The 11,930-nt window shown below is 49.5% G+C and overlaps 6 protein-coding genes across 6 annotated transcripts; 3 read left to right on the top strand and 3 right to left on the bottom strand.

Moving 5' to 3' along the window:
- Positions 1-35: 35 nt before the first annotated feature.
- On the bottom strand, positions 36-1,350 carry CDV56_109225 (elongin A domain-containing protein; the record flags this gene model as incomplete). Its single annotated transcript, XM_026762844.1, has 3 exons — positions 36-1,091; positions 1,159-1,235; positions 1,293-1,350. The coding sequence occupies 3 exons, from the start codon at positions 1,348-1,350 to the stop codon at positions 36-38; spliced, it is 1,191 nt and encodes a 396-aa protein (XP_026618781.1).
- A 694-nt stretch (positions 1,351-2,044) lies between these two features.
- CDV56_109200 (flotillin domain protein) lies at positions 2,045-3,751 on the bottom strand (the record flags this gene model as incomplete). Its single annotated transcript, XM_026762819.1, has 7 exons — positions 2,045-2,193; positions 2,248-2,475; positions 2,534-3,051; positions 3,105-3,150; positions 3,206-3,527; positions 3,591-3,690; positions 3,747-3,751. 7 exons carry the CDS (start codon positions 3,749-3,751, stop codon positions 2,045-2,047), a joined length of 1,368 nt encoding a protein of 455 aa, XP_026618780.1.
- A 1,379-nt stretch (positions 3,752-5,130) lies between these two features.
- On the top strand, positions 5,131-5,601 carry CDV56_109181 (putative tubulin-specific chaperone Rbl2; the record flags this gene model as incomplete). The annotated part of the gene is made up of 3 exons (XM_026762800.1): positions 5,131-5,298; positions 5,361-5,447; positions 5,500-5,601. The coding sequence occupies 3 exons, from the start codon at positions 5,131-5,133 to the stop codon at positions 5,599-5,601; spliced, it is 357 nt and encodes a 118-aa protein (XP_026618779.1).
- A 176-nt stretch (positions 5,602-5,777) lies between these two features.
- On the bottom strand, positions 5,778-6,846 carry CDV56_109166 (uncharacterized protein; the record flags this gene model as incomplete). The annotated part of the gene is made up of 2 exons (XM_026762785.1): positions 5,778-6,754; positions 6,810-6,846. The coding sequence occupies 2 exons, from the start codon at positions 6,844-6,846 to the stop codon at positions 5,778-5,780; spliced, it is 1,014 nt and encodes a 337-aa protein (XP_026618778.1).
- Positions 6,847-7,351: 505 nt separating this feature from the next.
- CDV56_109154 (uncharacterized protein) lies at positions 7,352-8,566 on the top strand (the record flags this gene model as incomplete). Its single annotated transcript, XM_026762773.1, has 1 exon — positions 7,352-8,566. The coding sequence occupies one exon, from the start codon at positions 7,352-7,354 to the stop codon at positions 8,564-8,566; it is 1,215 nt and encodes a 404-aa protein (XP_026618777.1).
- Positions 8,567-9,741: 1,175 nt separating this feature from the next.
- CDV56_109119 (putative MFS transporter) lies at positions 9,742-11,584 on the top strand (the record flags this gene model as incomplete). Its single annotated transcript, XM_026762738.1, has 3 exons — positions 9,742-10,570; positions 10,625-10,880; positions 10,954-11,584. The coding sequence occupies 3 exons, from the start codon at positions 9,742-9,744 to the stop codon at positions 11,582-11,584; spliced, it is 1,716 nt and encodes a 571-aa protein (XP_026618776.1).
- Positions 11,585-11,930: the final 346 nt, after the last annotated feature.

The raw sequence follows: 11,930 nt of genomic DNA, 5'->3' as shown, positions 1-11,930 counted from the left end.
AAGTCATCTTTGAAGCATGAACACACGGCACGTCGTCAATTGACCTTTTTCTTCTTTGGCTGGATGAACAGACTCGGTGCCGGTCTCTTCCGCATGACTGCGCGTGGCGGTTGAGCGGGAGGAACCTCTAATATGTCGGGGTGAGGAATCGCCTCCAGCAGAGCTGGTTTGGCGCTCTCAGCAGCGGCCGTCTCCTTCGTACCCTGTAATTGGCCCACCGGAAGAGAACCAGATGTTTCTTGAGTCGAGGATGAGGCCGGAGAATCCTGCGAGCTTTTGCTTGCGGCAGTTGCTGATGCTCGGTATGGCACTCGAGCCGGAGCCGGCGAGCTTTCAGAAAACTTCGGGGTCGATGAGCCCGTCTGCTTCCCCGATGTCAACGCTCGGAGCCTCGCTTCTCTTTCGCGCAATGACGCGCTGACGACAAAATGGCTAGGCCCTCCAGAGGAGCGAGTGCTCTGCAGCCTCGATCGCCCGGGTGCTACTAAGGTTGGAGGGCCGTTGCGCCGAGGAACAACCGGATCGGGAGCTCGTCGGTGCTCCTCAATCAAGGAACGAGGAGCCTGTTTAACCTGACTGGCTCTGTTGTTTAGTTGCTTGGTTGGTACTGCGAGGACAGGGTTTCTCTTCGTCAGGTTGAAGATGTTGCTCTTCCTCTTCTCCAGCCGAGGAAGCTGCGGTCGCTCATACGACCAGGCAGGTGCCCCCAGGGGTTCAGACGAACCCAGCCCGCTCCTTGGAGAAGCAAATCTTGGCGTAATACCTCCCATCTTCCTGTCGAACGAAGCATACCGTTGCTTCGTCGTTGGCCTTTCTCGAGGCAGCGGAATAATCCGTCGGTCAGTGACGAACTTAGCGCTATGTTTGGCACGCTCAGAGTTGATGCCATCGAGAGCCATCTTGAGCTTCTCTGCGTCCTCCTCCACTGCTTTTTGGACACGTTCCCGGAGATCGCAGTATATGTCGTACCAGCAATCGGATTGTTCGGGCAAATCGTACTCGTCCCATCTTGGTATATCCCGTTTGATGAAATCAAGCCACAGTTCGGCATCGTCTTCCATGATATGCGGCGATAGCAATTCTAGAGATCTCTAAGATAGGGCAAGCGGTTTAGCGTCAGCAAATCAACCCAACAACATGTAAACAGGGGCCACACACGAGTTTCTCGGGGCTCTCGATTTTGAGAAGAAACGGACGAGCAAGCGAATATGGAACATTGCCAATGTCGTTCAAATCTGCAAAACACTTTTAGACAATGTTCCGGTAAGGGATTACTCGCACTCTCCACTGACATTTGACATTCCTAATGGCAGTTGCGGTGCAAAGCTGTAAAAGCGATGGCGGCGGCATTATCCTGGATGTGATGAAAGACTAGATAAGAAAGAATATGATGGCATGAAGAAGGTAGAGAGAATTAATGGTCCGGAAGTATTGGACGAGGTGCAGGTAAAAGGACGCCAAAGCATATAAGCTGAGCGCCAGCAGTCAATTATCCCCATAGCATTTATGTACTCGGATTGAATAGGAGATAATGATGCGCAACTGGCGATGACAATGGCCGAAGGCGGATGATGTGTGTCACATGATCTTATTGGTCAGATATTGATTCACGAGGATAATGGAGATATCTAAACATCTGGTGAATATCATTGATCGGCCATTATTCATTGAGAGTTAGTTTCTCCTCTACTGGACAATAATAGGTTGACAAGCATTGAGCCATGGTCCTTTCAATGACTTGGGATTCTTAATGTCATGATGGAGCAGTGAATATATTTATGGACCTGCCGCATGACTTGCCATTGCTAATTATATCACAGGATACTTTGAAGCAAGCGAGTTGCCTACTAGAGATGAATGCATAGGTATTCAAAGGCCGCAAATGTATGATGCTAGAAGAAAGGACAAAAGATATGAGGACAAAGAAACGGCAGCGATGTGTAACCTTCTATTTCACCAAGCAACTCCAAAACAGCCCCAAGAATCCTCGGCAAGCGGAAATCCGGCCACTCTGACTACGTTCACCAAGTTTCTAGTCTGCTCATCACTGAATTTGCTGACCAGAAGGCATCTGAGCCAACCAAGTCGGCGGTGAAATGCCAGTCTGCTCATGGATTGTGCTGAAAAGAGGCGGAAGATTCTGCATAATGTCTCTGATTGGGCCCATCGAGTCGTTGGAGCTGGACCCATTCCCTGGAAGGGATGTTACAATGACATTCTCGCCGAGGACGAAGCAGTATTACTCACCAGTGTTCCATGTAGTAATCTTGGGTTGAAGACCTTGAATAGCGAGGCCGTTTGCCTGAGCCAACTTCTCGTAAGTGCCGGTCTCCAGCATCCTATACTGCAGGAAAGCCTGAGGGCCACCGAGAACATCGACGAGCGCGCCATATGCTTTGGCCATTTCTAGGATTCCTTCTGCCTCGCGCTTCTGCTGATAGAAAGCGGCGTCTGCCTCTTTGCTCTGGCGATAATCTGACATCATCAGTGCAAATGAAAAGGTAAGAAGGAAACGTAACTCCAAAAAACGTACAGGTAGCATCAGCTTCCATCTTTCGCCTGTATAACTGTGCATCTGTAGCTTTCTGTTCAGTATAGAAGGAAGCGTCTGCATTCTCCTGAGCAGACTCGCGTGCAACCTTGCTTTTTGTGACCTCAATGGCTCGCAGGCGTTCAAGCTCGGTTTCTGCACGCTTGGACTCAACCTGTTTCTGCAGCTCTGCGTCCCTCATTTCTGCTTGGCGTTGAGCTGCAATTTTGGCAAGCCGAACGCTATTATCTAGCTCAGTCTGACGGTTCATGAGCTCAGAGTCTGCCTTGGCCTTTTCGGCCTTCCGCTTTGTCTCCAAGACTGCAGTGTCGGCATCGATCTTCGAGATCTCCTGTTTTGTTCGTCCTTTCTTTTCGGCCTCACCGATTTCGCCCCTCATTCGTGCCTCAGCCACATCAATCTTGGCCTGGTTGAGGGCTCCTTCGTGAGCTTTACGGCTTAGGAAGGCGAAGTACTCGCTGCCTGGCGTATCCTGGAGCTCCTTCACGTTGGCGTTATAACTATAAAATGCATAAGTCTGCGTGCCGACAAGAATTCAATGTTCCAAACGTACATTTTCAGTCCGAATTGCTGAAGCTCGCTCTGAACGTTTCGAATGACTACTCAGGATCCCGTCAGTAAGTTCAAGATTCGGACTCGATAACAATCACAGACCCTTTGTCTTGAAAACTTGTCTCTCCTTGAAAATCTCTTCCATAGTCATGCTGGAGACGATGACACGGGTCTCGCCTTCAATGATACCCTTGACAATGTCTTGGACATGATTTCGTCTTGTGGGGTCTGTCAGATCCTTGGTCTTAGCCAAATCTGCCTCGGAGGTGCTGCCAGACAGAAGCAACGCATATTTCTTTAGAGCCTCGGCTTCATTATCGGGGCCGATTGTAAAGACTGCTGGCAGGGAGAACTGCAGCTTTTCAGTAGTCATGGCTTGGAGGTTGAGGGAGAAGTCGAAAGGCGCGACAGAGATTCTCGCGCACTTGATTGTAGAACGAGAAGTCAGCCACTTCAAGACCCTAACTGATGCTTGAGAAAGACATACTCGCTGCCATGGCATGACAATGGCTTTCTTGCATATCCGTATATCGTCAATTCCAGCGCCCGTAAGCACGAGATACTCGCTTGGTCGGGAGATCGCGTATCTAGAGCAAGATGATGAGCAATTCTGCTACGAGTGGGAACTGTCATCGCAGCATACCGCATCTTGGGAACCGTATAGAGTCAAGAAACACCAGGAAGATATGGAAATTAGGGAGATATGGGCGACAAGCAAAGTTTAACTTGTGAACAATACTGATATAATCAGAAATTCCTCGATATCGAGAAAGCATTGCGATATTATCTTTGGGAAGGAATGCAGGCTTATATACCCATCAAGGGTCCTCTGAGCTTTGACAGCTCTCCCCAGTCAGCCTTGCCAGGCGTGTACCACAGGGCGCTCAAGATCAAAGGCCTTCGAGTCGATCGAAGTTTGAGCTCCATATGTTGACTTCATTACGGAAATCAGGTGCGAAAAGCCACAGAGTAGCCTCGTATGTGTCCCACGCTAGGCGGCGCCACGCCTTCAAGAAAAAGATCGCAGTGAAGAGTACCAAACAGGCCTGTATTGAGTCTATTCTATTACGGCGCCCTAGATCTTCTCTAGGCTGTGCTTGCGGCTGATTATCGTTGAACTCGCTTATCTCGACCTCGTCGTGGACGAACAACGGATCGGGCAACGTCTTGGCCAAGTGCAGGAGGCTATGGCATCTAAACGCCTACACGTGGGCAACAGAGCAGACTCATTTGGATGTGCTTATTAGCGGAGATGGAGTCTGTAGGTTCCAGCATCTTGAGGCAGACTGAGCCTCCTCGAAGTGTCTGTAGCATGCCCATCTGTTATTTCAGCATTTATGTTAGGTTAAGAACTGATGACACGAGTTCATAAGACATCAATGCTACTAGAAGCAATTGCATTTAGACCCTGTAGGAACATGACTTTGGATGCTTGAAGCGTCACCTCGCTATCACTGTAGGTAGCCAATAATAATGTTGAAAAGGTGATATCGCTTCCTCGAAAGCATGGATAATTGGATACTATACACAAAGCATCCCACGTGATTCCCCTTCAACCAAACACTGCAAACTAGCTCTTTTTGATAGCATCATAGCGATGGAGGGGCATGGGAAGACGACAATTACCTTGAATTACCTACTACAGCTTAACAAAGTCGTATCACTGAGTTACTCCTTGAGCTGTAGGAGCTCTCTCTTCATCAAGCACAAAGAATCAGGCAGAAGGTATGTTGGTCTCGTTCTTGATATTTGCATACACACCTCTGCGGAATTTCTAGCCATACATTTGAGACCCTCGACGGCGGGCGCACCATTGCATCTCTTTACTGGGCAAAGGGCTCCAATGAATATGCCCGAGTTGTCTACGGTCTGCACATGTTGAGCACCCGAGAAGCAATTGAAATTTTAAATATGTTACTTGCATGACATCATCTGAAATATCTTTGCCCGCCTATTTCAATGGAAGCTTTGGTCAGATGCTAGACAATTGATGGTTACTGACAAGTTATGTAGGCCAAATCATCAATATGGCACCACGCTCTCAACTCGAAATTGCTACAGCCTCTGTTGAACGCCTGGTGAAGGAAGAGGCGTCCTACCACCGCGAGCTCCAACAACAGACGGAAAGAATCCAAAAGCTGGAGTCTCAACAGGCTGGCGAGGACGAGAACCGAGAATACATGCTGAAGCAGGAGGTGGGTCTCACTAGAGTGAAAGACAGTTGCTCGATTCTGACACTCATGTCCTCTACCCGCAGCGCCTTGCACTTGAAGAGACCAAGAAGGTTTTGCCCAGTTTGAAGCAGAAGATCGATGAGGCGGTAGCAAAACTTGAGAGCCTTCTGGTGAGTCGTGTATGTGATTGCGGCAATTTGACTATTCCTGACATTCCGACAGGCCGAGGAGGGAAAGAAGGGCCCCGAGAGCAATGTAGACCAGATCACTGCTGGCAAGGAGGCCATCGCAAAGGCCAAGACGGCCAAAAGGGAAATCGCCTAGAAGCGATGAGTGGAAATTCTCGCAATGCAGTTTTTTTGAGATTGCGCTGCCTCCATCAGGTAGGACTAACTGACCAGTCGAGAGACAAATCTGGTGTATAATAAGACAATTTTGACGAGGATGTGAACGCCTCCAGCCTAACTCCATGCTATATGAATCCCAACCTAGTTTCAAACTCACGTAGTGTCCATTTTGTCGGCAGTTCGATCATCCGGTTCAGCCTCTCCTTCTTCCAATTCGTCAGGCCGCTCTGACGCCTCCTCTCCGGTCACCTCACCTTCATCCATGTTGGTATCCTCTTGGTCAGCGGTGGATACCTGTCGCAAGGGAGACGCTGCCCCTGTTGTGGCAGACATTCTCTCTGCGTGTAAACCAGCTGAGGATCGACCCGCTTCATCCTGGCTGTGCTGAGAGGGAGTGACGGTATCGAACTCCGGTCGAGGTGTATTGGCTCCGCTAGACTTGCCTTTCGAAGGAACGTCCCCCTCCTCTCCATCTTCGCCTTCTTGCATGCCTTCTCTGCGCTCCACTTCCTCCTTCTCATCGCGAATGAGACGCCGAAGTTGCATGCCCTCTTCTACAATGCGGCCAAACTGTTCTCGCCGCTCGGCCCATGTCTTGGCATATTCCTTGCTTTCGTTCTCGAGATCCGCAATTTCTGCTTGGAGCTTTTGTAAGTTCGCCTGCTGATCTTCGCGTGGCTTCAGAAGTCTGTTGCTCGTGATCTTCTCAGCCAGTTCATCATAGCTTTTCCGTAGCGCTAGAAGCCGTTGAGCCTCCTCAAGTTGCACCCGTAGTTCTGCCGTGTTTTCGCGAACAGCCTGCATTGTGGACAAAATCCGAAGTTTTTCGGCGGCATACCGCTCGCGTTCTCGCTCGTTGCTCGTAAGGAGAAATTGAATGCGTGCAATACTGCCTTCAAACGAGGCAAAATCTAGACTCACGTCTTCGCGGAAATGTCGCCATTCGTCAAGCCTTTTCTGCCTCTCAGCTTCTGCTGCTGCTGTAGCCTTCTCGTCTGTTCCGTCAGGCGGCGGGGTGGGGAGGATTGTCGCATTGGAAATCACGAGTGAGTTGGGGTTAAGGAGTCGTTTCGATATACGCTTGAAGGGTTTCTCTTCGACATTCAAAAGGCGTAACTTGTGTAGGTTATCTGGGTGCGAAATTTAGCGTGGTAGGAAATGAGCTTGAGGAACGACGACACCAACCTTCCTCCGGTTGATCAAGAAAGCCGTACGACGCCATCCTGTTAGATCCTCTAATGGAGTGCTGTGATCAAGCATTGATCGCAGTGAAATCAACCACGAACGAAGAGTGTCCAGCTCGTGGCTATGAAGGTGTTAGAGGAAAGGCTGATGTGAGTGGTCGGAGAAAGCTGCTAAAAGCGGCACAGCAAGCCTTGACCTTTTGGCATGTGCCCGTTGTTGTGGTTCACCCCATCCCCTTATCGTCATTTTTCAGACTACATCTGGACCAAAGCAACGGCTTAGCAGAGCGCTCCTTGCGCGTACTATCCTAAATCACAATCCAATCGCAGTAATGCCAAATTTTACATGTGCCGTTTTCTTGCTCAAGCACACAAGTTCCCAGTGATCGGCTAAAGAGTCGTGCCTTTGTGTGTGGACAATGCTCAGCTCAATTGGTATGGCCCTGCAGGAGCGCTTCGCCTTTACTACCTACGTCCAGATGAACCACTGATGGAACACGATACGTACGACCACTCCCCTGTACGGTGTAATCGAACCCCGTCATGACGGAGATGTACTCGGGGCTCCACGTGGGCCAACAATTCGTCTCGCTGGAAGAGTTCAAGTCAGTTGTGCGCAGTATATCAGTCAGACAGCACTGGGAACTTCGAGTGGCTCGGAGCAACAAGAAAAGCGTTGTCATAGGGTGTCGATCGTCCGCCAATTGCTACTTCCGCGTTGTCTGCCGTGCAAACAAAAACGAGACTTACATAACGAGCCTTCAAGATAGCCATAGCTGTCGACAACATGCGGCATCCCCAGGAACGACTCCAGCCCGGTCCGAGGCTTCGCATGTGCGGTTCTTACTCAACGAGATACCAAAGCTGTTTGACCTCAGTCACAAGATCAAGGGACAAGATGTTGTGGATGCGGTCAAGCGGTATCATGGATATGATATATCCATAAGACAAGCGCACCGAGCCCTCACCAAATTACAACCCAGACTGCCACGTAACCAGAACGAAGAATCACAGGATCGCGGCTTCAATGGGGATGACCAGCCGGGGCCCCGGGTTAACGCGACACCGTCGGTCAATGGCTCAGTTTACAGTGCCATCTCCGAGCAAAGGTGGATTACGGACAATGTTCATCAGTCGGAATTTTTGGAAAAGCGACCTATAGAGCCGACCGATGACCCGCGTAATGGATCTCCGCAACCAGCAGAGCTTGCTCGCAATGCTGTGCAGCTACAGCCTCCATCACAACGTCCACAGCCAGTGCATCGTTCATCCCAAGTACAACTTCCACCCGGGGCTCAACCACAGGAGCAGATTGCGCTCAGTCATGGGTTGCGCCCGACTGATGAGCAGCAGTCAGATTACATATTATCGGCACCTACAGTACTGTCTGCACCTCAAACGGAGCCGTCTCAATCTCCCCAACAGCCACGCAGTAGTGGACATCCTTCTGCGCCACAGATGATCCTGACCAACTTCAAGATCGAGTTCACCTGTACTGCTTGTGGAGCTTTGAATCAAAGCTTTATCCCAAATCAGGGAAATATGACAGGTGCGGCGTACTTGGCTTCAAATAACGTAACCAGCCAGGGTCCTGTCGGCAGAACTACAAGTTCTTCAATGCAGTCCGGTGCCAGCGGTGTTGAGCGTGTGGCCGAAACCCATGAATATGTGGAAGCTCCTTCAGTCAACGCACGAGGCATACAGCCGCCATGGCAGCCGGGAAGCCTCCCGGTTTCGATTCCACCCGCGCATACGTGATCATGTCTGGGAAAATCTACCCGACTGCCAGAAACTATAATCCTTCTCCAAGACGAATCTCGAACAGTACCGTTCTCTGGGCGCCTACTCTACAGCTCCTTGAATGGGCCCCACAGTTGACACACTGAACCTCGAATTTGTCATGAACTTATGATCTATTCCGGTCATATTGGAATCTAAGAGAAAATTCAGAATCTGTTTATTGTTTCTCGACGAAAGACCCTTTTGAACATGAGAAAATGTTCTCAGGAAGGGTCATGACTGTTGATTGAGATTCGCAGGCCTCGGTCCTGTGGATGCTTCGACGCAGTTGGTCTGTTTCCATGACTGGCATCAATACCGGCATTCTCATAACTGTACTTAAAGGTAAGATGGATCACCGTATATATGCATCATTATAGAAATCCGCTTATATCTGCGACACCGGAAGTCGCTGTTGGCTTGCTGCATCACGTGATATAATTGGATATATCATCATCCGCGGTCGGAAAAACTCCTATTGATGAATAATGTGTCCATGTCGTCTCCTCTTCGCGACTGTGAATCAAATATAGAGGTCTCTCCATCTATTGAGCGATGCCGAGCAGCCCCTCTAATTGACACACTCTGTATTCGATTCGTCCGATATCCAATCACTGTGCGGAATTCGGCTGGGCTTGTTCATCGGACGTCCGACAAGAAGTCTCCACCCATTTTCAGTGTGCGTCGACGATCGTCCTGCCACGACGCGGAATTGGTCCGGCGTACGGAGTACCATTCTCCTATGGCAAATATGTCCGAAGAAAATGATGTACCTGAAAATGTCCTTTTCTGTAATTGACCATGACTCTGTCGGGAAAGAATCCGACACTGGAGCAGGATAGGCAGCGTCTGCTCGGATTGGGCTGTGACTTTCATGAGACGTCACTCACGATTGAGCGTCTATTGGACAGTACGATGAAAAATTCCATCTTTGTACATGCCAACTCACTATTGAGGTGATATTTATCAGCGGTTGCTCCCTGTGGAAAGAGCCGAAATTGATATACTTGCCTGAATTCTCGGCCATAGTGATTGACCGAAATCCTGTTGACAAGTTTGCCTTCGTGGAATACATACCAAGAGGCAGCTTATGGTCTGGGTACCTTGCCCATGTTCAACTGTCGATACGAGCTAGACCCCAGAAGCGCACAAACATGAATCGGCAACAGGCCGCCGAAAAGGCCTTGCATGACCAGATGAACATTCTACCAATTGTACAGTTGCTGATAGTTTTCTCGGGTCTTGCTGTCTCTCTCCTTATCACGTTTGTGGATCAAAATGGCATCAGTGTTACTCTTCCCACGATTGCCAGAGACCTCGATGCGGAAAATACCATTTCCTGGGCGGGTACCTCGTCGCTGATCGCAAACACCATGTTCACTGTGCTTTACGGACGTCTCTCTGATATCTTTGGACGGAAGATTGTGTACTTATCAGCACTTGCTCTGCTGTGCGTCGCCGATTTGCTCTGTGGCCTCTCGCAGAATGCAGCAATGTTTTACGTCTTTCGAGGTCTTGCCGGTGTTGCAGGAGGTGGCGTCACTTCGCTGACCATGATTATCGTGTCTGATATTGTGACCCTTGAAGACCGGGGAAAGTACCAAGGGATTCTAGGAGCATCTCTGGGACTGGGCAATGTGATCGGCCCCTTTATTGCGGCAGCTTTCATCATGAAATCCACCTGGCGAGGGTTCTTTTGGCTCATATCCCCGCTCGCAGCATGCTCCGTCGTCGTTGGCTTTTTCCTGATCCCAAATAACGCCCGTAAGGATGGTGTCCGGAAGAACCTGAGCAAGATCGACTTCTACGGCATCATTGCCTCATCCATTGGGATCATCTTCCTGCTTATACCCATATCGGGTGGTGGCTCCTACTTTCAGTGGGATTCTGCAATGGTGATCAGTATGCTTGTTATTGGAGCGTGCTCATTGGTTGCGTTCATCTTCATCGAGTGGAAAGTGGCCTCCCTGCCAATGCTTCCAGGTGCGTTACGACTCGTGTCATTTGTGAATTCAAGAGGAGCTGACGTATGGACAGTGGTATTCTTCAAGAACAAAGTTTTGTGTGCTTTGTTCTTACAGAGCTTTCTCCTCGGCGCTGTGTATCAATCGTACCTCTACTATCTGCCACTGTACTATCAAAACGCACGAGGGTGGTCTCCAATAGTTTCTGCGGCTTTGACTGCTCCCATGGTTGGTTGCCAGGCTCTTGCCTCCATTGCATCCGGTCAATATATTTCTCGAACCAAACGTTACGGAGAGGTGATATGGGCTGGTTTTGGCCTCTGGACTCTGTGAGTATTCCTCGAGAATAGAGAACTTTTGTCTCAACGCGTGGATTCTAAACCGTCGGCTTGAATTATTTAGGGGCGCTGGTCTGATGCTGCTTTTCAATCGTCACACGCATCCCGCAGTGATCGCTGTCATTGTCGGTATTGCCGGTATCGGTATCGGATGGACCTTCCAGCCAACTCTGATCGCTTTTCAAGCTCATTGTACTAAGTCTCACCGAGCGGTGGTAATCTCAGATCGCAATTTCTTCCGTTGTCTCGGAGGTGCTTGTGGACTGGCGGTCTCCGCTGCTATCTTGCAAGCAACACTCCGATCAAACCTACCCAATGGATATCAGTACCTAGCTCACTCGTCGTACTCTCTTCCTTCGCCGTCGGACATATCCGCTTCTGATTGGTCACAAATCCTCAACGCGTATGCAAAGGCCTCAAGGGGCGTCTTCATCCTACAAGTGCCTCTTATTGGATTGTGTTTCGTTGCTTGTCTCTTCATCCGCGATCGAGGCCTCGAACGGCCAAAGGAACCAGGGGAGGAAGAGGAAGAACGAAACGCTGCACAACAGAAGTCAGATGAAGAAGCACCTCCGACTGAGCCTTCTGAGAAATCTAACAAGACCCAAAATCATGAAGCGCATGGGCAGCAAGAGCTGATAGGCCGGCATGGCTGTGATGGAAATACTCAAGAGCCACATCATACAGCGCAGTGATCTTCGGATGGCTTTCTAACCTCATCTTCAATAGTTCTTGGTAGTAGTATCAGCGGCGTTTGTTGAAATTGGTGAATAGATACCATATTTAGCCGTAAATGTAAATAGTCTGACGTAAATGATCTCTCATTATTTGCGATCACTGCCGTATATTATTCCACAATTGATAAGCGTAACAACTATCGTCTCCAAGCAAGGCATTTTGTCAATCAAGAGAATGGGCATACGTATTCCAAAATAGGTGGGCCAACTACCGCGTCTTGGCATCATCTTTGGATGGCTTCGTCAGCTTGGCGACGATCTTACACCAGCGGTGCTACTCAATCAGCAACAGAGAAGATGTCTG

Source organism: Aspergillus thermomutatus, assembly GCF_002237265.1.
Source record: "Aspergillus thermomutatus strain HMR AF 39 chromosome Unknown NODE_4, whole genome shotgun sequence".
NCBI classification, from domain to species: Eukaryota; Fungi; Ascomycota; class Eurotiomycetes; order Eurotiales; family Aspergillaceae; genus Aspergillus; species Aspergillus thermomutatus.
This window is presented reverse-complemented; position numbering and strand designations above follow the sequence as displayed.